General features: G+C 37.8%; 1 protein-coding gene across 1 annotated transcript in view; it reads left to right on the top strand.

The window, feature by feature from the left end:
- The window catches only part of LOC150102861 (ankyrin repeat and fibronectin type-III domain-containing protein 1-like), a 355,850-nt gene that overhangs the window by 295,688 nt on the left and 35,430 nt on the right, over positions 1-24,732 (top strand). The window contains exons 22-23 of the mRNA XM_090397404.1: positions 532-686; positions 23,774-23,874. Coding sequence (XP_090253530.1) covers positions 532-686; positions 23,774-23,874 — 256 coding nt within the window. The remainder of the gene's footprint in view (positions 1-531; positions 687-23,773; positions 23,875-24,732) is intronic.

Here is a 24,732-nt window from a genome sequence, read left to right as displayed (position 1 = left end):
CAATACCATGGACACCATGTGCAGAATCAAATGGAATAAAGATACATAGTAGTATCTTTTTTTTTTTTTATATATACTATGCTTCTCTAGTAAAGCAAAAAACATGAGAATTTTTTTGGAATTAGTAATGGACCTTAAAAAAACCATCCTAATCTCAGTAAATATGGATGTGTAAAATTCTTAGACAAAGAAAGAAGAAAACAGTAATTCTTTGACCTTCTGCCCAACAAAGTTGCCTTGCAGTGCCTATAGACTACACTCCTCCTATCACATGAGTTACAATATAAAAGTTGTAATGTGCACACTGTTTACACAAAACCCAAGTGAAAGTGATTTGTTTTTAAACTAATCACTTTCACATGGGTTTTGTGTAAATAGTGTGCACATTACAACTTTTATATTGTAACTCAGATGATATCTCTATGACAAACAAAATATTAGAATTATTAAATTAACATGATCAAAAAAGAAAAAAAAAAGAATTTCAACCATCATAAATAGACAATATTCTGAAGATATTTTTTTCCCTAGGGTATACGATGCTGAAGTGTTGGAGCTAAGTGAGAATGTCTCTTTCATGCTCCTACTTCCACCTGTTGAAAATGTATTTGCTGTTCCTGGACAGTCAGATGAGTTGACATCAAGACAAGACTGTATATTACTTCCAGTACAGATATTTGAAATAAGTAAGTAAAATATTATGTCTTTTATGTCATTCTAGCAGAGCACATTGAAATTGATGGATTCACATTATTTTGCTATATAACTTTGCGTCACCTTTGCTATTATTATATAAGCACAGTTGTGATATTTATCGGTATACTGGAGATGAACATAATTAGGAAATGTAACATATTTTCAAGGGGGGGGAGAGAGAGAGAGAGTGTGTTCCTGAGAGAAGTGGAAGTTATGAAAAATGAGATTGGGAAGTATGAAGGAAGAGATTTACAGATTGGGAAGGCTAACTGGTGTGAGGTGAACAAGGGTTAAGAGTAAGAGAGATTGGAATGATGGGAGAAAGAAAATGGGAAAACTAGAGAAAAAGAAGAAATTAGAGGAAACAAGATAGTGCAGTAGCAAGGGATAGAGAAATGAGAGGAAGGGAGGTAAGTGAAAGAGCAAGGAGGGAGCGTTTCAAACAGGGACGAATGCTTGTCTTGAAATTCACTCTTGCTCTTGTTATCATTCAGGGAATAAGAGGTGTGATTGAAGTCTGATTAGAGGAATAATGAATTACCGACCATTTAAAACTATGTACAATTAACCCTCGTATAACACGGATGTTAGGTTCCACAGAAATGCTGCGTTATATAAATGGCATTACGTGAGTCTCAGATCACATAGAAAAAGTAGGGTTATGTTCTGAAATCGTTTTTTTTTTTTTTTTTTTAAATTGCATAAACAGCGACATATCCAACAAAAAATATATTTTTATTTAATTCAGGTAATTCATGTAAGTTAATAAAACATATAAACTATGAAACAAATACATAGTTTATATGTATTTATATAAATACAAATAGCATAAAAGTATAAAAATTACAAATTGTACTTAAACTTCATTGCACATAATGCATAAATGTTTTAGGCAAAATAAAATGGTGCATATTTTAATCTTTCATAGCACGAGAATTTGAGGATTGGATAATAAACACTGGTTTTGTCATGTAATCACCTGATGCATTACTACAAAACAGTAGAGTAATTCTATCTTTGGAAACATTGAATCCAGGAGCTGATCATTCATTTTTCGAAATATAGGTGCGTTTTTGCACTTTTTTCCAATATAACCCGGATTCATCTGCATTGAACACCTGGTCTATACTATAAATGTTTATAAATTTTGAGAATTTTTTGTTTAATAAGATTTCCATCCATAGGAATTATTTTTGAGGTGCAATTTTCTATCGAAATCATTAGAGATTTCTCCATTTTTCCATTAGAATATCACGTGCATGAACAATGCGCTTTGTACTTATTGTTGACTCAGCAATAAACACTTTCTTGGATTTTATATTCATTTTGTTTGATTGTTCGAATTGTGGATTCATTTAAATTCAAAGTCCCTGCAAAAACTCTTGGTTTTTCTCCATTTTTCAACTGATCCAAGATTTTGAATATTTTTCTTAGAGAGAAATTAATTTTGTTTTCAATGTTGGTTTTTCCCTTTCATTGCAGTTTGTGGCCATTACTATAAAAATAATTTTTTACACAAAAAAAGCAAGCATTACATATTGTAACTCACCAGAAAATGAAGTGCTCAGCTTGAGATGAACACACTTATAATTTTTAATGCACTTTCCTGGCAGAAATGAGGACAATTTTCAGCAATAAACGTTTTATACGGTAAAGTAAACAATTGAGGTAAATGCATGCTGAAGGGTAATTCCCCTAATATAAATTCGCTACTTATAATTACATTTAATTACATGAGGGATATAAGCAGATACAAATTTAACGAAGATAAAATTTGATTTTTAAGTCTTGCGGTGAAAATCATATGAAAAGATAAAGGGTTACAACTTGTAGACTGTTTTTATCAGACCATGTTGTATAAGTACTGCGTTCAACAAGGGTTACTACAAGTTTAGGCCGCGTTATATCGAAACCGTGTTGTATAAGTACCACATTATATGAGGGTTACCTGTATAAATCTACAAAGCTGAAAGAATAGGTGAATTCTTAAAATAGAACTGTTGCAAATTTGGCAGAATATTAATGATATTAAGGTTCCTCTGCAGAAATATAAATCAGTCTGCAAGAGGCATATATAAACCTCTACAAGTGAGGCACCTGTTCATGGGGAAGGAGGAGGATATCTCCCCCCCCCCCTCCTAGTGATGGTACTGGCTATTTTCATTCTCCCTCTATTTCCTTGCTTATTTTCTTGTATTCTTTGCTTAATTTCTCCTGAGTCTTTTTTACTGTTCTATCTTCTAGACTACCATCACTGGAATCCAATGCCTTGCCGCCATGTGGTGTGACCTGTGGGCATCCAGAAAGGGGGGATCCTGTAGTCTTGAACTGCTGTTGACTCTGCTTTGGCAAGATGAGCAGTCCTGGATGACCTGGCCAAAATTAATTGGCTAGTGGGCTTGCTTGCAAGGATCATGGTTGTTGCAGTAAGTCTCCATCCACATGGTCCAGGGACAAGGCCCAAGGCTTGCTGTAAGCCTCATATAGCATCCAGGGGTAACCTTGGTGTTCTGCTCCTGAGCACAGTCATTAGTCCTTGCCAGATAGTAGGTGTCCATATGTGATTAATTTCAGGGGCTCTAATTCCCAACCAAATAATGATACCATTGATATATCTTTCAATAACAGAAATAAGAAACCAAAGACATGTGATAACCAGTACAAATGTACCAGTTTTACTAATCATCCGTGCAACAGGTGAAAATCCAATAGGTAAAGTGTCATCTTTCTTTATTCAAAAGAGTCCATCTCAGGGTTAAATTTTTTAACGTAGAATAGATCAAATAATATCACTACTTACCAATACTGGCACACCACAGACTGATAACATGAAATTAGTGAATATTACCTGAATAAGGGAATTCCCGGACCAGGAACATTTTTCTCTTTTGTGACTTTTCTCCCTTTACGGTAATTAAGCCTAACGCGAAACAGACAGCAAAGGCAGGTTATTAAAACGTGCATATGATTGGTGCGGTATTAACAAAAGATCGCGCAACTGAAAGATAAAAGCATAGCCAACAATTGAGTTGAAATGCTAATTCTCTTCAACCGAATTCCATATGTGAAACTGCCATAACATTCATTATATATATATATATATATATATATATTACTTAGGTTTAACTTTTAACACTTCTACGAATTTTAGCACGTTTGGTTGAATTTTATTGCTGCCTTGGGAAATCGAACTCGCACACATCTAATTATTATTATTATTATTACCACGGGCTACTCCAGGAGTCCTTAGACTCATCGAGGGAGGCCCTAAACATCATGTTCACACAGCTGTTCAACATTCTCACAGTATCTATCATACCTTGCCTTGAACTCGCTCACTGTCATAGCACCCACAACAGACTCTGGCAGCTTATTCCACTCATTTACCACTCTAAAAGTAAAGAACCCAGCTCTAACACCCCTGCTAATTAATAACAATAGTTTTCAGTTAGATATTGTGTTTGCAACATATGGTTTTGTTTCAGTCTATATAGCATAGTTTCTGTATGAGGGGACATGTGATTCATTAATTAGTGTGTTTTTATCCCAGTTGTCTCTAATTGCACTATTTGTTGAGAAATATATTACACAGACTCCTCATACCTTATTCACTGGCATAATAAAAGTACTTGTTTTTATTGCCTCTGCAGTATAGTGGCTGTTAGGGAGGGCATGTTGTTTATCACTGCAAGCGAGTTACTATCTCCCCACATGAACTTGTTTAAGCTTTTTTTCATGTGTGAAGTATATGAGAAACTTTTATTGGTAACAGAAAACTAGCTCGGATGACAGTGATATTATAAAACGAGTTTTGATCAGTCCCTGATTGATGAAAGGGACAGGAAGATTTGGAGCTTCCCTGGAGAGCATTCAAAGTAAATACAATTAACCACTGCTTTGAAATGAAACATATGAATAAGCAATATTTACTAATATTCATTAAGCGCCGAAATACGCAGAAAGCAAAGTTTGTGAACCAACACCAATGTGTGAATTTTTCCATTAAAATATAAAAAATAACAAAAAAGAAATAATAAATAATAAAAGTTAAATACGTTTCTTTTAAAATAAAAAAATCTACTTAGTCTTAAAACATTTTAAATTTGTTTTCATTATTTCGCGACCCCCCTCAACAAAACCTATGGTCCCCACGGGGGCCGCAGCCCACAGTTTGGGAAGCGCTGCTGTAGAGGAGTGACCTCAGAATAGAATCTCTTAGATGTTCCTGATGAGAAGATATGTGTCAGAGCTGAAAGATCAATGTATGAGGCACATCCAGATACATAGGGATGGACACTTGGTTCCAACCAGAAACATCTTTCCTTACCTTTGATATTACTAAGCTTTCAACATCTGTTAAAGCAAAATTTCTCAACTGTCCAGTCAGACTCCCTAATCATCATCATTCTAATCCACTAACATGCTTCAAATACCAGAAATATGGGCATTCCTAAACACAATCTTGCTCTGCAAGAAAGATAAATTGAAATTGTCAGGGAGATAATCCAGCTTACTCCTGTGCATGTCAAAAGTGGAAAGATGAGAAAGAAATTAATATTATTATGATTCAGGCCTCCATGGAGTCAAAAGACTCATCATGGAAGGCCTTTTCTAGAAAACATGAAGTCTATCATACCGCTCCTTGAACTCATTGACAGTTTGTGCTCTCACCACTATCAGGCAAAGCATTCCACAGTTCAACCACCCTCCATGCAAAGAAACCACTCCTCACCCCTTGCTCACAGCTTCCTTTCGTAACTTCCAGGGATGGCCCCTTGTCCTCGCTACTTCTCTCCTGTTCCACCAAGTGAAAGAACACCCCAGCATCAACCCTATAACTACCTATCAACAGTTTAAATGTCTCAATCATATCATCCATCTATCTTCTATCTACCAAACTCTGCAGTCCACATTCCCCCAGCCGATCTTCATAACTAACATTGTACAGTATTAAAACAATCTTTGTTATCTGTTTCTGCACCCTTTCCACAGCTAATTATCCCCTACAAATCCTGGGGACCAAATTTTGGAACAATAGTTGAAATATGGTCTGATCAGGCCTTTATACAATGTATTCTCGGTATCTTTGCAATATATTCCCTGAATTTCAGGTTTCTATCAATCATCATCCCCAGATCTCTTGCTTCCCATACTTCTTCCAGTACAGAGTATGCAGCCTACCATCGATGTATCCCGAACTTCAAGACATTAAACTGACACCCCCCATTCATTTTGCCATCAGTCCAGTTTATTCAAATCCTCTTGCAGGGCTGCCACATCTGCACTATTACTAATAACCTTTCCTAGCTCCACATCATCTGCAAACAACTGAATATCCCCCCCCCATGCAATCCACTGACAATGTCATTGATATAAAGATTAAACAATACGATATTTTCCCACCATACACAATTCTGATACCTATCAGATAGCCAATCCTGAATCCAGTTGATAACCTGACATCTGAACCCATGTGCTGCAACTTAAATATCAGCTTATATGTGGCACCCTGTCAAATGCCTTTGCACAATCCAAAAAAAAAAAAGGCAGAATATGCCTTTCCCCTCATCAACCACTCTTGTCACATTATTATAAAAGGAAATCATATTACTAAAGCAAGAGCACCCCTTAACAAATCCGTGTTGACGTTCACAGATTACATGACCCTCATCTGCCCAACACTGTATATGGTCCCTCACTAATTTCTCCAAGATCTTAGCAACTACTGATGAAACACAAACTGGTCTGTAATTTGACACTTCCAGTCTGCTAGTGCCCTTATGTAATGGCACTATCTTCCACACCTTGGGCACCTTTCCCATGGCCAGACTCTCATTGAAAAGCCAGGTCAATGGAGCTGTCAGGTTCTTTAGCACATTCTCTCAAAACCCATGGTGAAATTCCATCCAGTCCCATTGCTTTATTGACATCCAGAATACTCAGTATTTTAAACACACTATCCTCTTGCACCTCTAAACCTCAAACCTGCTCTATCTCTCTAGAATATTAAAACCTAGTTCTTAGGATGAAATACTCCAATAAAGTGTTCATTGAACAATTCCATTATATCCTCTGCATCAGTTCCCATTGCACTATTCCCATTTTTATCCCACAATGTCATGAAACATTGTGGGATAAAATCCCACAATGTTTCATGAGTTTCATGAATGTTTCTTCCTACTGGCCACATAGCTAAAAAATTCCCTAGGATTTTCTTTGCATCTTAGGGTCAATCTCTTCTCATATTCCAGTTTCACCTTCCTTCCTTACCATACTAGTCACTTTCCTGGCCTGTGTCATATTCTTCATGCATCTGCTCCTCACCTGTCTCCTTATATCTCTTCCATAGCCTCTTTTTCTCATGCAGTTCCTGTTTAATATTGTTCGTCATCCACTTGTTAAATATTGTTAAACAGGGATGACAAACAATATTGTTTGTCATCCCTGTTTAATATTGTTTGTGTCCTCTTCTTCATTTGTGGAATACAGCTTACTATTGCTGCTAACAAATATTCCTTAACAATTTCCCAAGCACTAATGATATCCCTGCTTTCCAATTCCTCCCTCCACGAAATTCCCCAAGTTGACATCTAAGACTATTTTAATCACCTGCCTTATAATTCCATATACGTTCCCGTCTCTTTGATACTCCTGCATGTCTATTCATCTTCCAAGTTGAAACCACATGGTCACTCTCTCTCCATTGGTGGGAGAGATGTCATCTCAGTTATCAGCTCTTCTGATGCTATGACGAAATACAAAACTCTTGAACCTCTTGTTCTCGCTATTACATGTTGCCTAAGACATTTGTCCCTCAAGAATTCTAGAAATTCCATTCCCTTATTGCTACATGCATCTTCCTCTCCCCAATTTATTCAGCTGTAGTTAAAATCTCCCATAACAATCATTCTTCTTACACTTGCCAAACTCAACTGTCTAAACATTTCCTGGTCCCCACCCTCTGTACTCCTGGGTCTGTAGCAACACCCCACTAAATATCCTGTCTTGCCCACCTCTACCTCACACCATATGCTTTCAAAATCATTAGTGTCACTGCCTTCCAAAGCCTCCACTCTTAGAGAACATAAGTTGTCACATCATAAGGAGTACTCCACCACTGCATTTTCCCTTCCTGTTCTGCTGAAAAATGCTGTATCATGCTACTTCTATTCGTGTTATTATATCCTCTTCTGTCAACTATGTCTCAGTGATCCCAGTAATCATTGGCCAGGATATGCCATTAGCACCACCAATTCATCTCCTTTATTCCAGATACTGCTGGCATTAGTATAAAGAAAGTTATCAGGTAACGCTGAGCCACTGGGCTCAGCATTACCTGATGTCATCCCACTTCTTCCAAGTACCCATTCACACAAGAGGCCACCCCTGGTACCATCCACCATGAGTATTCTAGTTTCCCTGCATTGACACACCGACTTGTTCAGAACAGCAATCTCTCTAGATGCCTACGTCTTTTCTCATTCAAAATCAAGCAGTCTCTCGCATAATTCCTTTCTGTCCTCAAATGCCCACCAAGCATCCACATATTCCAATCCTCTCTTCTGACATATTCTAGCTATTATGTTATTCAATATTACAGTTCTTCTGCTCAGCTCATCACTATCATACCTAGGCAACGCACACACTATTTTTCCTTTATGCATCTTTCATACAACCTCAAGCAAGAATCTCTTGCTGCCCTCTTTACATTGCCTCTCAAGTCATTCGTTCCTACCATCACAATCATCTCATCCATCCTTTCACCCCTCTTAATTTCCATAGCCACACTTTCTGTCGTTCCTCCAGGGCAAACACTCCTCACACATCCTATCTTGCACACCACATTGAGTCCTCATACATTACACCTCTTACTACCCTGTCCCTCAATTGCTCACCTGCATCCCTCACTCTCTCTTCTCTAACACTTTCTCTCTGTGTTCCCCTACTTACCTGCCTTCCTGACATCACTCTATCCCTGGTTCCAGTACTCTCTCGCATTCTTCTAATTCTCTCTCTCTGACTGTTTCTATTCTCTCCTCTTCTATCATTCCCATAACTATCTCTCATTCCCTCTCTTCTACTGTTCCTATTCTCTCCTCTTCTATCATTCCCATAACACTCTCTCACTCCTACTCTGATTTGCCTTGTATTCGTCTCTTCCATTTGCCTAATCTCATCTTTCACACTTCTCATCTCAATCCCTAGACATTCCACCTACTCTTTCGGCTCATCTCTCTCTCTCTCTCTCTCTCTGCAAGTCAGCCACTCTTATTTGCCATTCATCCTCTCCGTTCAGATCATCTCCAAAAACTTCACTGTCACTTTTCCCCACTCCCCACTTTCATTATTTTATTCATATTTCTCTCACCATTCTCGCCCTTTATCATACCACTCATCTCTCTATGTGGAGAATCTCCTATCTCTGACTCAACTAGACCAGTTATAGTCATCTCTAACTCACCAAGTTCCTCCCATTACCTGCATTTTGTGCATATACATATTTCCCCTTTTCTCACCTGCCACTAAATCTCTTATTATATCATGCAAAATGGGGGAGGACTTGGTGATATGCCTTTTGCAATTTTAGCTGCTGCTGCCACCATTATTCAAAATAGTGTCGAGAAACTATTACAACTAAATGCTAAATAAGTATAAGTGAGTATAACTATATAAGTAAAAGTTAACTATAAGTATAAAACATATTTAAGTATTCTAAATAATGAAAACTTATGTTATCTTCCTTCTCTTCTACCACTATGCATCAGATTCCGACCCCGTCTTCATGGTAACCAAAAATACAGAATATAGAGACAACAACTAACTCTAAAAACAACCACTGAAGGACACCTGTATTACAGAAAAACAACATAGCACAAATCTTGACAGGAGTCACACTATTCACTGATTAAAAAAGCACTTTTTTTTCAGCACAGCTCAAATCCTCTACCACTTTCTCTGGTGACTCTTTATTTTATCTTTATATTTTATTATATATAAGATTATATAAGAGATCTGGAATAAGAAGGATCAGGCCTTGATTCTAATGCCATTGGCACTAGACAGTGTTCACTGAAACCATACCAAGATGCTACGCTACAGTAGGTTTAAATTTGATAGCCTATTCTTTGAATTCTGTGAAGTGATATGCCTCCATCCTAACCTTAATCGGACAGACTCTATACCTATCTCTAAGTTTTGGGAAGTGATTATTATTATTTATTATTATTATTCAGGCCTCCATGGAGTCAAAAGACTCATCGTGGGAGGTACTTCCTTGGAAACACAAAGTCTATCATATCACTCCTTGAACTCATTGACCATTCTTGCTCTCACCACTCTATTAGGCAATGTATTCCATGGTTCAACCACCCTATTGCTCACAGCTTCCTTTCGTAACTTCCAGGGATGGCCCCTGGTCATCGCTCCTTCCTGCTGTTCCACCAAGTGAAAGAACCTTCCCCCCCCCATGTCAGTCCTGTAACTACCTCTCAACAGTTTAAAAGTCTCGATGATATCACCTCTCCTTCTATCTACCAAACTCTGCTGTCCATATTCCCTCAGCCAATCCTTATAACTAACATTGTACAGTCCTGAAACTATCTTTGTTACCTGCCTCTGTCCCCTTTCCACAGTGAATTTATCCCCTTCAAATCCTGGGGACCAAATTTGAGAACAGTAGTCTAAGTGTGGTCTGATCAGGGTCTTATACATTGGAACGATAACTCTTTTATCTCTGCAGGTCAATGTTCTTCTCAGTATTGCAGCAATCCTCTGGGTTACCTTCACCACCTTTCCCAATATGTTACCTGAATTTCATGTTTCTATCAATCATCACCTCCAGATCTCATCTCCCCTACTTCTCCAGCAGAGTATGCTGCCTCCCATCAATGGATCCAAAACTTCAAGACTATACATTTTGCTGCATTAAACTGACCCCCATTCATTTGCTCATCTGTCTAGTTTATTCAAATCCTCTTGCAGGGCTCCCACATCTGCACTATTACTAATAACCTTTCTCAGCTTCACATCATCTGCAAACAATTGAATATCCCCCTACAATCCACTGACAATTGTTTTGACACTTGATGGTTTAATTGTTTATTATATTTTTTAAATTATTTTTATAATCATACATCTATACCTAGTTCTCTGAACTCTAATAGTGTCTCCTCCTACTTGTACAGCTTTGCTGAAACTGAGACCTGTGGCGCACTCATGATTTAATCTTGGAGGGGGCCGAGTTACTCGTGATTTAATCTTGGGGGGGTTGAGTAGACAATTTGAGAATACACACTATGCATTGCATACGACCCATGACTGAGCATCTGCAGTGATCGCCAATACATGATACCCGTGATCTCTGGCCTGGCTGGAGCACTATTTTGTTCGCCTTGCGTTCACAATGGCCGGGATTCCCGAGAGCTATAGGGTATTCTCACCTTATGTGACCGCTAATTCATAAGTAGTATAGAAATTGAAGACACGACACAACATAATAAAAATAAAATAAAAAAATAATTAATTAGGAAAAATTTCTAGTCTTTTTTTCTCTTTTTCTTTTGGGGGAGCCAGGGCCCCTTGGCCCCCTCCCTGGGTGTGCCAATGACTGAGACACATATTATACACATGCTGTTTTGACTCAGTTGAGTTTAATTTAAATGTTGTAGCCAATTCTTCTGCTTGAATGAAGCTTATGATGTATTGAATGAAATATATAGGAGTAATAAATTCTATTTAGTTTTCTATTGCATGTGTGAATCCATTATTTAAAACATTATACTAGATTATGGCAATGATGCAGAGGACCTTAATTTTCAGAAATGAAGAGGTTCTGGTTCCATTGCATAAGGCTTTGAACAGGCTTCATATGGATTACTATGCACAGATTTGATCCCCTGGTTTTCATGGTGATATAGTGGAAAGGGTCCAGAAAAGATTGACTAATGTGGCAAGTAACTGGTCTTTAGGATGTGGGATATGAAGAGGAATTGCAGGAATATAGTTTGCAAAGCCTTGTGAATACGAGGAAGAGAGGAGATATTCTTAAATGTCTCAATCATTTAATTGAAACATTTAAGTTGGTAAAAGATTGTTACCAGATTAATATGGGAGAAATTTTTCATAGAATGAAAAACTTCTTTGCAGTGGAGCTTTGCCTGAGATTGTGGTGAATGTAGATTCTTTGAATGAGTTTAAACCACTGTTAGGTATGCTTTGTATGTATCAGTGTGTACCTCCTGTGATAAGTCTTTCGACTCCATGGAGGTCTGGTATTCATAACTTTTTTTTGTCCTTCCTATGCTGCTCTAAACACTGCTCGATTTGTAATTCCTCTATCTTGATATTTGAGAAGTTAATCTTCAGTGGTCAAGTTTTCTTGTTCTCAACTACATTATACTTGTTAGCATTCTCTTCTACTGCGGCTCTCTTCTTGTGTGTTTTTGGTACCATTGTATTGCACTACTTAATTTAGCAAATATCTCAAAAAAATTATGAAATATACCACAAAAAAAAATACAAAAATCAGCAGTAATAAACCATAAAATACTGTAAAAAAGATAGAAATCACCTATTTACATCAGTGTTAAACAAACTAACTTCACAAAATAGCCTCGTACCATGAGCCAACTCCCCTAGTTATAAGATGACAAAGTATCTCGCACTACTTCCATGCATCTACTGCTCTTACCAAAATACCAATGAAAGCACATCATTTTCTGTGTGTGGGGGGGAGTAATTTTTTTTTTTTTTTAAATCTCACACACAACATACATAACCTATAGCACATCAGTGCTTTGTGTGAGATGCAGATATGGACTGAGAAAGAAGAAATCTATTGATTTCTTAGAGCTGCAGGCTGAAGTAGTTTGGAAACACATTATGAGGAAGATGGTTTCAGAGGACAGAGATGGATGGGATAGAGGAGAAGCAGGTATGATGTGTTTCCAGTTGTATTGAAAAAGGAATGTTGGGCAGCTCATCCTCTTCCCAAGCCAGGAAAAATCTATAACTTTCAAACAGTTACCATTCTGTTGTAACTGTTTGAAAGTTATATACAAGTTATATACAATAGTTTCTGTGAGATCATGAAGAAAATGTCTATGTACATAATTTATTTCAACTAGAGAGCATTGACTTCCAACACTTAATGACTTTCGTAAATGATCGATGTTGGACTATTTATTTCATATCCAAACACAAGTGGAACATTATTAAATGATTGGTACAACATTATTTACATCTAATTAGCATATATTACAAATGAGAACAGATTAAATTTAATAGATAAATTATAAAGGGAATCATAAGTAAAATATAAAGGAAATGGTAAACTATATACAAGTTATATACAATAAATATAGTCAAATGTTCCTCCAGTATCTTGAGCAATCAACTGCTCTTTCTGCAAGTGACTGAAGAAGGGGGTGGGGGGCAAGAAAGAAGGTGCCCATAGACTGGGTTGTCCCACACTTACAGTTATCGGGTCCAGTGAGGAAGTCCCATTTGATGAGATTTTGTTTGTAATGTCCTATCGTTTGTAGTCTGGTGAGGCTTTTCCAGGTTCCAGTCCAAGTGGTCACCAGGTGGAAGATGTTCGGCTATTGGAATATCAGTATTACTCTCAAGGTACAGTATATACCATTGTTGAATCCTTGTCTCTGGAGGGTTTTGCGGTGGATCAACAGTTGCTAGAAAGCTATGTTGTGTGAGATCTTAGTCTTTAGGTCACTGGAGTCTGACCAAATAGTGGGTGGTGCTAATCATTCATTTGTCTCCTTCTTTCATCAACTGTGAGAATACATATCTTTGGGTTGAAGGGGAGTAATACCAGCCAAAGTATACAGGTCTCTTAATGGTGTTGGTTTCAGGCATCCTGTTTTACAACATTAAGTGGCAACTCATTCAATGTTGGGTCCAATTTTTCAGCATAGCAGCAGAATCTGGCCCATATAGGTCAGGCATAATTCAGCAGGTGAATAGCAAATGGCCAAGGTAGAAGATCTCAGTGTGCTAGGGTCTGCACTTCATTTGGAAGAAGTAAGCTTTCTTAGTATATTGTTTCTTGCATTTATTTTGTTTTTTTCTGTGTGTGTGTTTTATATGAAAGAGTTACACCAAGATAGACTGGGTTTCAGGAATGTTCTATATGGGATCCTTCCCAAGAAATCTGTAGCTTCTTGTTGGCTTCCTTATTGTTAAGGTGGAAAAGGCCAGTCTGGGTTTCAAGAGATTTGGTTTTAATTGATTATTGCTATAATATGTGGTTAGACTAAGGCAAGTGATAGGGTAGTTTCAATGGACTTGAAATTATTTGATTGAGTGGATATGGCAAGGTCATCAGCATAGATAAAATTTGTAGTTCCTGGAAATATAGGAAGACCATTGACAGATGTTGAAAAGTAATGGTGATAACACATTTCCCTGGGGGGAGGTTGTTTTTTGGGGGATGCTAATGACTCTTCCTACCCCTGAAGTCCACAAAAAAGTGTTTGTTTTCCAAGAGTGATTGAATCAGGAGGACAAGGTGATAGTTTCTAGTTATTCTACATATCTTATTTCTGAGTGTGAGATGGTTTATGGTATTGTATGCTGCAGTCAGATCTACAAAGACTGCTCCTATGGCTAGTTTTTGCTCATAACTATTTTCTATATGTTCAGTGAGACTGAGAAAATGTGATGTACAGTATTTGTCTAAAACTAGCCTGCTCAGCAGTAAGGTGAGGTTTGATTAGAGGGTTGAAGCCTAATCAAAATTAATCATCCATAGAGTTTAAAGAGGTCGCTGAGTAGAGATATAGGTCTGTAATTTTTTGCTCATTTCGTGTTTTCTGTAGTTTCAGATAGATCACCACTCTAGCATGCCTCCAGATGGATGGTATCCTTAGGGTTCTGAGGCAAGTGTTGTATAAGTTTAGTAGTTGCTCTTTAGTCCTGGATCCAAAATGTTTAATTTGTTCATTACAGATATCATTGAAGCCTGCAGATTTTCTAATTTTTAATAGGTTTATTGCAGTATTGAGTTCAGTGGTCATGAAATCTGGGTTAATCAAATTTTGTTCCTCACTTGGAGTTCTTAATATCTTATTTTTTGGGTGCTTTTTGGGGAATTTTCCATTCAGCAGCAACTGGTGAACAATTTGATTAGTTGTCACCTGTAGATGATCTGTTGACTTAGTGAAAAATTCCTTCCTAATTCTGTTGAAAAAATGCCATGCCTTCCTGCTACTGTGAATCATGTCAAGGGCTTCTATTTCTTTTTTCCATGAAGAACACCTTTCCTTTGCCATCTCGGAGCATATTTTTCTCCTGCATAGATAGTCTACTCTGAAAAGGGATTGTAAAGTTCTAAGTAGCATACTGGGCTTGCATATCCTTAGAGAGGCCTGGAATGTAGTTTATACAAGATCCTCAAAGAATGTGTTTGGTGGGGATTTTCCTCAGTATTTTTATGAATTGGGGATACTCTTGAAGGCTTGTAGGGACTGACCCAATGGAACGGTCAAGTTCTCAAAGTCCTCCAAATTAGGCTTTTGGAAGTTAAATTGTCATCTTAAGGGACTGTGTTAGGCATAATGGCTGGATTGAATTGAAGCATTATAGGTCTGTTTTGTGTGTGGAATGGTATTTAAAACCATTTTACACAAGTGTTGGATATTTTTGAGCCAACAAATATGAGGTAAGGGTTATAGGATTATTGCCCTGCTTCCATCTGACATGGTTGAAAGATGCAAAGTGTTTTGGATTATATATCAGGTTTAGTGAGACGTTTTTCGCCCATTTTTCAACAAGTTCTCTATCTTCATTGGCCTTCGTATAATCCCAGTTAGTGCTATGGCTGTTAAAGTCACCTAATATTACATTAGTCATGTAAGCATTATTATTGAGGAGGATGTTGGGAAAGGAGAAAACTTCTTCTGGTGGTTTATAAATTGAGATATTATTAAATTTGATTATAATGATCTCAATCTTTCTGTAGTTCATTGAATCAATGGACGATGGAATTAAGTTTTCTTTAGTAAATATTGCACTACTATATTTATCATGGGATGTCTCTTTGATGAGTTTCATGCCATGGATATAAGGTCTGGGCTCGCCTTCCCCTCTATGAGTTTCTTGCAGGCATAGCATGTCGTAGTCATCGCTGCAAATATTTGCAATAACATTTTGCTTGACACTGGAAAAACCTTCTATATTAAATGATATTATTTTTAGGCCTGGCCCCTTTGGACTCCTTGGAGGTGTCATGTAATAATAATTACATAATAGATGTGTTGCTGCTGATCCCAAAGCTATTGACCTCACCAAAATTCCCCAGAATCTTAGAAACAGTTTCCTATCATACTGAGTTTTTTAATTTTGAAAACACAACAAGAGAAACATCAGCAAAGTTTTTGTTCAAGGGGATTGAGCCATATGATTGGACATTTGTTTTGTTAAAGAAGAACTAAAAAGAGCACTTCTCTCCCACTCTAGTGCAGTTGGCCCTGATGATATCCCTTATGAGATAAAACAACTACCATCATCTTTTATGATCTCCTTCTCTTACAATTCTTCTTCTTCTTCTTCTTCTGCAGCTTCTCCCACTTAAGTGGGGTCACTGTTTGTTATGAGTCTCCTCCACACCTTCCTGTCTTGGGCTGTCACCACATCCAAGTTCTTCATCTTCAAGTCCTCTTCTACCAGCTCCCTCCATCTCTTCTTTGGCCGCCCACGCTTCCGCCTTCCTTGCACATCCATCTGCATGACCCTTCTTCCCACATATTCGTCCTCCCTCCTAATCACATGACCAAACCATCTCAACCTTGCCTCCTGTATTTTTGCTCCTAAGTTCGTAACTTTCACTGTTCCCCTGACATAGTCATTTCTCAGATGATCCTTTCTGGTCACACCGCACATCCACCTAAGTATTCTCATCTCTGCTACTTCCATCCTGCTGATGTTATTTTTCCTCAGGGCCACAGTTTCTATAGCATATGTCATAGCTGGCCTCACTACTGTCCTATAAATTTTGCCTTTCAGATTGATCGGCACCCTCTTATCACATAACACTCCAGCCATCTCCCTCCAGTTCCTCCAACCTGCTTGTATCCTGCATCCCACTTCCTTCTCACCTCCTCCATCTTCTTCCACTGTCGAACCTAAGTATCTAAAGTCTCTCACCTTCCTGATGACATTTCCTTCCAGCTCCAGGTCTGTCTCCTGGCCACCGCCCACTGCGCAACACATATACTCTGTCTTACTTCTGCTCGGTCTCATACCTCTCTCTTCCAGTACTTTTCTCCATCTTTCCAGTTTAGTTTCCGCTTCTTCTCTAGTATCTACACACAGCAAGATGTCATCTGCATACAACATTGTCCAAGGTGCATCTTCTCTCACCTCCTCTGTTACCACCTCCATCACAATATTAAACAGAAACGGACTTAATGCTGACCCTTGATGCAAGCCAACTGTTACTTGAAAACTTTCTGTCTGTCCCAAACAGGTCCGAACACTTGTCTTCACATTTCTGTACATTTCCTGCACCAACCTGACATATTTCTCCGGCACCTTCTTCTCCCTCAGACACCTCCAGACTTCTTGCCTTGGCACTCTATCGTATGCTTTCTCCAGATCAATAAATACCAGATGTAGCTCCCTTTGTTTCTCTCGATATTTTTCCATCATCTGTCGTAACCCAAAGATAGCATCTGTTGTTGATCTACCAGGCATGAAGCCAAATTGTTCCTTTGCAATCTCCACCTCCTCCCTCAATCTACCATCAAGAACCCTTTCTAGGATCTTCATTGTGTGGGACATCAACTTTATTCCTCTGTAATTTTTACAGTCTTGTGCATCCCCTTTACCCTTGTAGATGGGAACAAGAGTACTCTCCCTCCATTCCTCGGGTATATTTTCCTGTTGGCAAACTTTCATGAACAGGTCCCACAGCAGGTCAATTCCCTCTTCCCCCAGTGCCTTCCATGCCTCCACTGGAATTCTGTCGGGGCCCACCGCTTTTCCATTCCTCATCCTCTTCATGGCCTCCGTCACTTCCATTCTACTGATGTTCTGCACCATCCCCTCAGAAGGCTGCCCATCTCCTCTGTGAGTCCTTGCATTTTCCTCATTCAGAAGTCCCTCAAAGTATATTTTCCATCTGTTTCTTATGTCCACATCCCTCCATAATACTCTTCCTTCAGCATCTTTGATCTGCCTCACATGTAAGATGTCCTTAGCTGCTTTATTTCTACATTTCGCTAGTTGGTAAATTTTTCTCTGTCCTTCCTTTGTTTCTAATTGATCATACAGATCTTGATATGCCATGGCCTTCGCCTGTGCCACAACTCTCTTGGCTTTTTGCTTTCTCTCTTTGTACACCTCTCTGTCCTCTTCCACTCTTGACTCATCCCACTTCTGCTTTGCCTTCCTCTTAGCTGTCACTGCCACTTGTACATCATTATTCCACCACCAACCCTCCTTCTGCTTTCTAATCTTTCCAGATGTCTCACCAAGCACTTCGATTGCACAGCTCAGGATTACTTTTGAATTATGTTTCCACCAATCTTGTACACTTTCCAGTCCATCCGAAATCCTCTCTAACACTCTCTCCCTAAAACGATTCCTCACACTCTCTTCTTTTAAGCGAAACCACTTAATTGTCTTCATCCCATGGCAACCAGAAGTTCTTATTTTCGATCTTAATTTAAAGTCTGCGTACAGCAGTCGGTGTTGTTGTGCTACTTGATCTGTTGGAATTACCTTACAATTTGTCACAACCTTAAGATGTTTTCTTCTAGTCAAAATGTAGTCAATTTGTGAGCTGTTGTTACCACTTCTAAATGTTATCAAATGTTCTTCCCTCTTGAAGAAAAACGAGTTCACAATTGCCAGATCAAACGCTACTGCAAAGTCCACAACCCTCTCTCCTTCCTGGTTCATCATTCCCACTCCGTGGCCACCATGCACCCTTTCACAGTCTCTATTCTGTCTTCCTATGTGCCCGTTCAAGTCTCCTCCGACAATCACCATCTCATTTTCTTCCAATTCCCTCATTTCTTCATCTAACACGTTCCAGAACTCATCTTTTTCCTCTGCTGTACAACCAACTTGCGGGGAATATCTCCTTCTCTTACAATACAACAAAATATTTACAGAGGAAGAGTTTCCAGACTCTTGGCATAAGTTTATTGTCCCGTTGCTCTGGTTAGCTGTCTTTGAAAGGTCTTGTAAAAAAGGGTAAATGCAAAGCTGCTGTGGGACTTATAATGCAACAAACTTCTTTACAACACACTGTATGACTATTTTGACACTGATCAATTTTGGTCCATTTAGCAACAACATGTATAAGAGACACATACTTGAAACAAGAACATGTAGTTCCAGTGTTCTTTGACATGGAAAAAAGCCTACTATGACACAGCTTGGAGTTATGGCATCTTAAAATACCTGTTTAATCTTAATACTAGATGGCACATTACTGTTTTTATTAAGAACTTTTTGTCCAGCTCACATCTTAGTGGGAAGCACATTATCTTGGATATATCATCAAGAAGAGGAGGTTCTTCAAAGATCTGCTTAAGTGTTGACCTTCTTCGTTATTAAAGTTAAAAATTACTGACAGTCTAGTCAACATAGGAACAGAAGAGAGGAAGTTCTTGTTGCTAGGCTCTGAATAGTTCAGTCATCTTGCACATTCTCATTTACTGAGGGCAGATGATCCACTTGTGTGTGGGAAATGCAACACCTGACTTACCATTAGTCATTTTCTGGTGGAGTGTGAATGGATTACATGAGAGAAATTACATTTTTACTTATCTAGGTGAGTCCTATACACTCAACAGTTATTATCAGGTTCAGATTGTATGACATTTTAAAATTTTTACGAAACATTAATTTATTCAAATACATTTCATTATGGACTTGTTTATATGTAGATACCGCATAGTATGCAATAAACTTTGTACATACATTTTTTTGTTACTCATTTCTTACAACTTTGTATATTAATTAGTGAATAATGTAAAATATATCTCCTTGTAACCATTTATTTACCTATCAACACCATTTGTATTACTGCATGTGTGTCGTGATGCAGTGTAACCTTTGCTTCCTTGCACCATCATCATCATCAAATTCCTGCCATGTACCCTCAAGGGGTGTACAGGATATGATAGTATGACACGAAAAATTTACATCATTACTAACTTCCTATCTACAATTTTCCTCCGAAGTTCCTACAATTTTCCTCCATCAGTCTGTTATGTGTCAAGACTACAACATTATCAGATCTTATATTTCTATCGTCTAAGGCACTTTGTACCATATCAATCCACCTATATCTTGGTCTTCCTCTGGCTCATTTTCCTGCCAACCTGGCAGAGAACACTTGTTTTGCTAATCTTTCCTCGGCTATTCTGTTTAAGTGACCATACCACCTGAGATTAGCTCTGCTAACGCATTCCTGGATGCTGACAATGTCAAGTTCTTTCCTAATATCCTCTTTTTTAATATGATATTGCCATTGATGCCATCTGTTCATGCCTCTAATCTTTCTCAGAACTCTCATATCTGTGGTCTCTAGTCTTTGGTCAAGTGTTTTACTTCTGACCCAGCTCTCAGATTCATAAGTTAAAACTGGTTTGAACACTGTTTTGTATACAGCTTATTTAGTGTTCCGACTAATTTCTCTCTTATTCCACATGCATTTATTCAATTGACTTCCTACCATACCAGCTTTGTTGATTCTGTTGTCTATTTCTATATTTAATTTACCACCTTCATTAAAAATTGTGCCTAAGTAGCTGAAATGTTTTACTTGTTCCACAGGTTCTCCATTCACAACACAGTTGACATTTTCAATGATTCTGCCTATTTTCATTGTCTTTGTATTTTTATTGCTGACCTTCATACCATATCTATTACAACAGTTATTCAATTTAGTCAGTGAATCTTGCAGACTTGTAGCGGATTTATTTAGAAGTATAACATCATCCGCATAAAGCAAAGAGCTGACATTAACATCTCCAATTTTGATATCATGTTTAATACCACTTTCCTTCATAATGTGATTCATATAGATAATGAATAACAGAGGGGATAATGTACATCCTTGTCTCACAACAGATTTAACATTAAACCATCTTCCTGTACTTCCTTCAATTCTAACTGCTGACTTACAACTCAAATAAAGACTAAGTATTGCTTGATATAATGCCCCATTGACACCATATAACTGTAGCGTATTGAATAGCTTCTCTCTTGGCACCTTGTCATATTCCTTTTTCAAATCGACAAAACTTAAATACAGATCTTTGTTATATTCCCATGATTTCTCCACTATTTATTGTAAAGTGAAGATCTGATCCTGACAGCCTCTGTTTGACCTGAATATAGCTTGTTCTTCACCAAGCTTTTCTGCCACAATTCTTCTCAACCCTTTCTCAAGTATACTTGCATATATCTTACCAGGAACACTCTGTAGAGAAATACATCTGTAATTCTCGCATTCAGTTTTATTTCCCTTTTTTATATATGGGTACTATGAGAGCTCTACTCCAATCATTGGGAATTCGTCCCTCTGTCCAGGGTTTCTGAACTATGCAGTGCACCCACTAAAAATTTTATATCACCATACTTCAGTATTTCTGGTCGAATATCATCTACTCCTGCCGCCTTTCCACATTTCAATCCTTTGATGGCTTTTTCTACTTCAGGTATGGATATGTATTCCTGACTGCATGCCTGGTGCTGTCATCACTGCTTTTTTCATAATAAATTAGTACTGGGGTAAGGTGGTATCCACCTTTACCCCAGTCCTGAAGATATTTTCAGGCGCAAACTTTATTTGCTCACACTTGGATAAAGGATTAAACTAAATTTATTATATTCTACCAAGTGAAAAATAAACTTTCAACATCTTTCTCTAAATACAGAGTAATTTATTAAAAAGGTGGCACACCATTTGGCAACTCCTATAGGTAGAGATGACCTTGCTAATGCTTCTGGCTGGTATCTCCACTTGGGCCTTGCTCCCACTGAAGAGACCTCAATAAAGGTGGAAACTAGTCTTGGTAGTGGTCCTTCCCTTAATGTATAACATTAGACATATCTGCAAGGAGATGTGTTTTGCATTATGGGAGATACTGAGATAGGAGTGATGTTAGCTTGCTCCACCTTTGCAAGGATTTGGCCTGGTGTTGTACCACCTTACCCCAGTCCTGAAGATACTTTCAGGTGCAAACTTTGTTTGCTCACACTTGGATAAAGGATTAAACTAAATTTATTATATTCTAACCAAGTGAAAAATAAACTTTCACCTGTTTGTTTCATTTAGCAGTTTTTCAAAGTAATTACTCCATACTTCAAGGATATCTTTTTCTCCCATTTTCATGTCACCTTTATCATCTCTAACTCCTTTTACAGCACTTTCCTCCATTCCTAAACTTCTTCAACAACCTCCAGAATATTTTGTCACCTTCTTGATATTTATTTTCTATGTTACTGCCAAAGTCCTCCCATGACTTTTGTTTAGCTAGTATTTAGTATTTATATGTACACAGTATTTAGCTTTCTTTCATTTGTCTCTGTATTCTCAAAGAGCACAGGCTGACTTATTTGCCAGGAACTTTTGATATGCTTTCTTCTTTTCCTTCACTGCCTCTTTAACTTCCTGTGTCCACCATGGAGTTCTAATTTTTCTATCCTTGCAACTTCACCACATGCTTCTCTAGCTGAATCAGTCAGAGTTTTCTTCAAGGCTTGCCACTGAATCTCCAAGGTTTGGTTCCTGTTCTCAAACTATTTAATTTTTTCTTCAGTAATCTTTGTGTATTTTAGTCTGCAGTTCACATCTGAGAGATGCTCAACTTTTATTCGCTTTAAAACTTTCTTACAAGTTCTTGTTTTCAGTATGAAATTCAATTTTATCCTGCTCAAGACTAAATAGTGATCACTTCCAATTTCAAATTCCTCTGTACACTCTGGTGTCCTGCACCAGGGAAAAAACATTACTATCAACAATAACATAGTCAATGAGACTTTTCTTATTCCTTGCCTCTTCTCTTCATGTGAATTTGTGCACATTTTTATGTTGAAACATGGTTTTAGTAATAACCAGTCCATGTCCTAATGAGCAGAAATCCAACAGATATTTGCCATTATTATTAGCTTTGCTCTTTTCTCTAAATTTTCCCCAAATATTTTTGTATGTCTGACAATCACTTCCTACTCTGCTATTTAGATCCCCAACAAGGACCAACTTTTCCTTTTTCATTGTGTCAGTTGCTTTTTCTAAAGCTGCAAAAAATGTGGGACCATAGGCACAAATAAATCTCATTGTCCAGTTCTCCATTCTCATATTTGCCCACATTACTCTACTTGAGATTGCCTGCCATTCAAGAAGATTAGCCTCTTAATTTGTGTTGAATTCTGTGGCTACTCCTTCTTTTCCTTGATTGTCATTTCCTGAATATAACATTTTGTACTTATTGCTCAGAAAGATCTCACCAGTTTTTGTCTTTTTTGTTTCAGTCACCCCTATTATGTCGATCTGGTACTTATCCAATTCCTCAGCTAGCTCCATTTCTTTGCCATTCAGGCTTCTTATGTTGATAGGATCAATCTTTAACTCTGGTGATGTTGAGTTGGGGTGTGTTTTCAGATTTGTTCCGGTTACTGACTTTTAGCAGTTCGCCCTGGTTCCCTGGCGAAAACAACGGGAGCCTTGTTTAACTGGGCGACACCCCAGCCGGCATGAAATTTTGTCATGTTGTACCATCATTTTTATTTTGGTTTAACCAATAAGAATACAATTTGGTTGGTTAAATCCCAAATTGCCAGCCCATCCTTGTTCGTTCAGTATCCAGGTAGATACCCTGGTCGGTTCTCCGCATTCCTTTAAAGGCTATGTGAAGGTCTCCTCTCAGTTATACAGCTTTGACCCTTAAGCACCCCTTCCTTGCAGCATAAAACCCAAATCCGTCAGTCAAAAATATAAAGAAAAAGCTAAAATTTCAGAATTATTTAATATTCTTAATTATGATAGGAAAGAAAAATGTAAATGAATATTTTGGAATAATTTATTCATTCTTCTCTCCAGTTCACATGACTACCTATGAAGCCACTTTCATTGCTCGTTATTCTCGCCTGTCTTCTATCCTGGAGATAGACACAATGGCAGCTCAACATGCACATAGAGAAGTAAGTATCTAATTTAATCATCCTTCAATTATTAAAGCAAATGCAAACTTAATTATTAATGACACAAGAAGCTTATTTTCTTAGATTTCTTGATAACTACTAAAATATAATAAGATTTATAAAACAGATGATGAAAATTTGTTTTTCAGCTAGCTAGCTTGAGTTCATTTTTATACACTTAAGTTTCCCAGGTTTTGAATCTGAATTGGCAGGTAATGACATAATGTAAGGGTAACTGTGGACCCAAGAGGAAGTTGAAATGTATGTACACAAATACCCGAATCATCAGAAATAAAGGAAGCGTTTTAGCATTGGTCAACTTGGCCAAAAATTATTGCTACCAGCAAGACCTGGTTGTCTGAATGATGTAGTTACAGAGGATAGAATGTAATGGATATTGTATTTTCAGAGAAGATAGAAAGACATCTTTCTATCTAAAGGATAGGAGAAGGGGTATTATTATTAATGATAGCTGAACAACTTCAACCAACAGAACTAGAATTCTTTCTTTTATTATTATTATTACCACATGGAGTCAAAGACTCATCTAGGAGGTCCTTTTATCATGCACACAGCTCATCATCCTGTGCCTTAAACACACTCAAATTCTCTGCAGACACCACACTTCTCAGGCAAGGCATTCACAACTCTGCATGCAAAAACCTGCTTCTCACACCCTCCTTATACAGCTTCCAGGGATGACCTCTGGTTCTCCTCTGATCTCTCACTGTTTTTTGTAGAACCTCTCCAACATTGATCCTATAACAACCCCTTACTAACTTGTAGGTCTCTATCAGTGGCGGCCAGTGAAATTTTAAGTAGGGGTGCTGCCTATACAAAATAAAAAAAAATATATAT

The sequence above is a fragment of the Typopeltis vanoorti genome, chromosome 9 (genome assembly GCF_054136105.1).
Source record: "Typopeltis vanoorti isolate ZY-2024b chromosome 9, IOZ_Tvanoo_1.0, whole genome shotgun sequence".
Classification (NCBI taxonomy): Eukaryota; Metazoa; Arthropoda; class Arachnida; order Uropygi; family Thelyphonidae; genus Typopeltis; species Typopeltis vanoorti.
The sequence above is the reverse complement of the archived record's forward strand: the minus strand, read 5'-3'. Positions and strand labels throughout refer to the sequence as shown.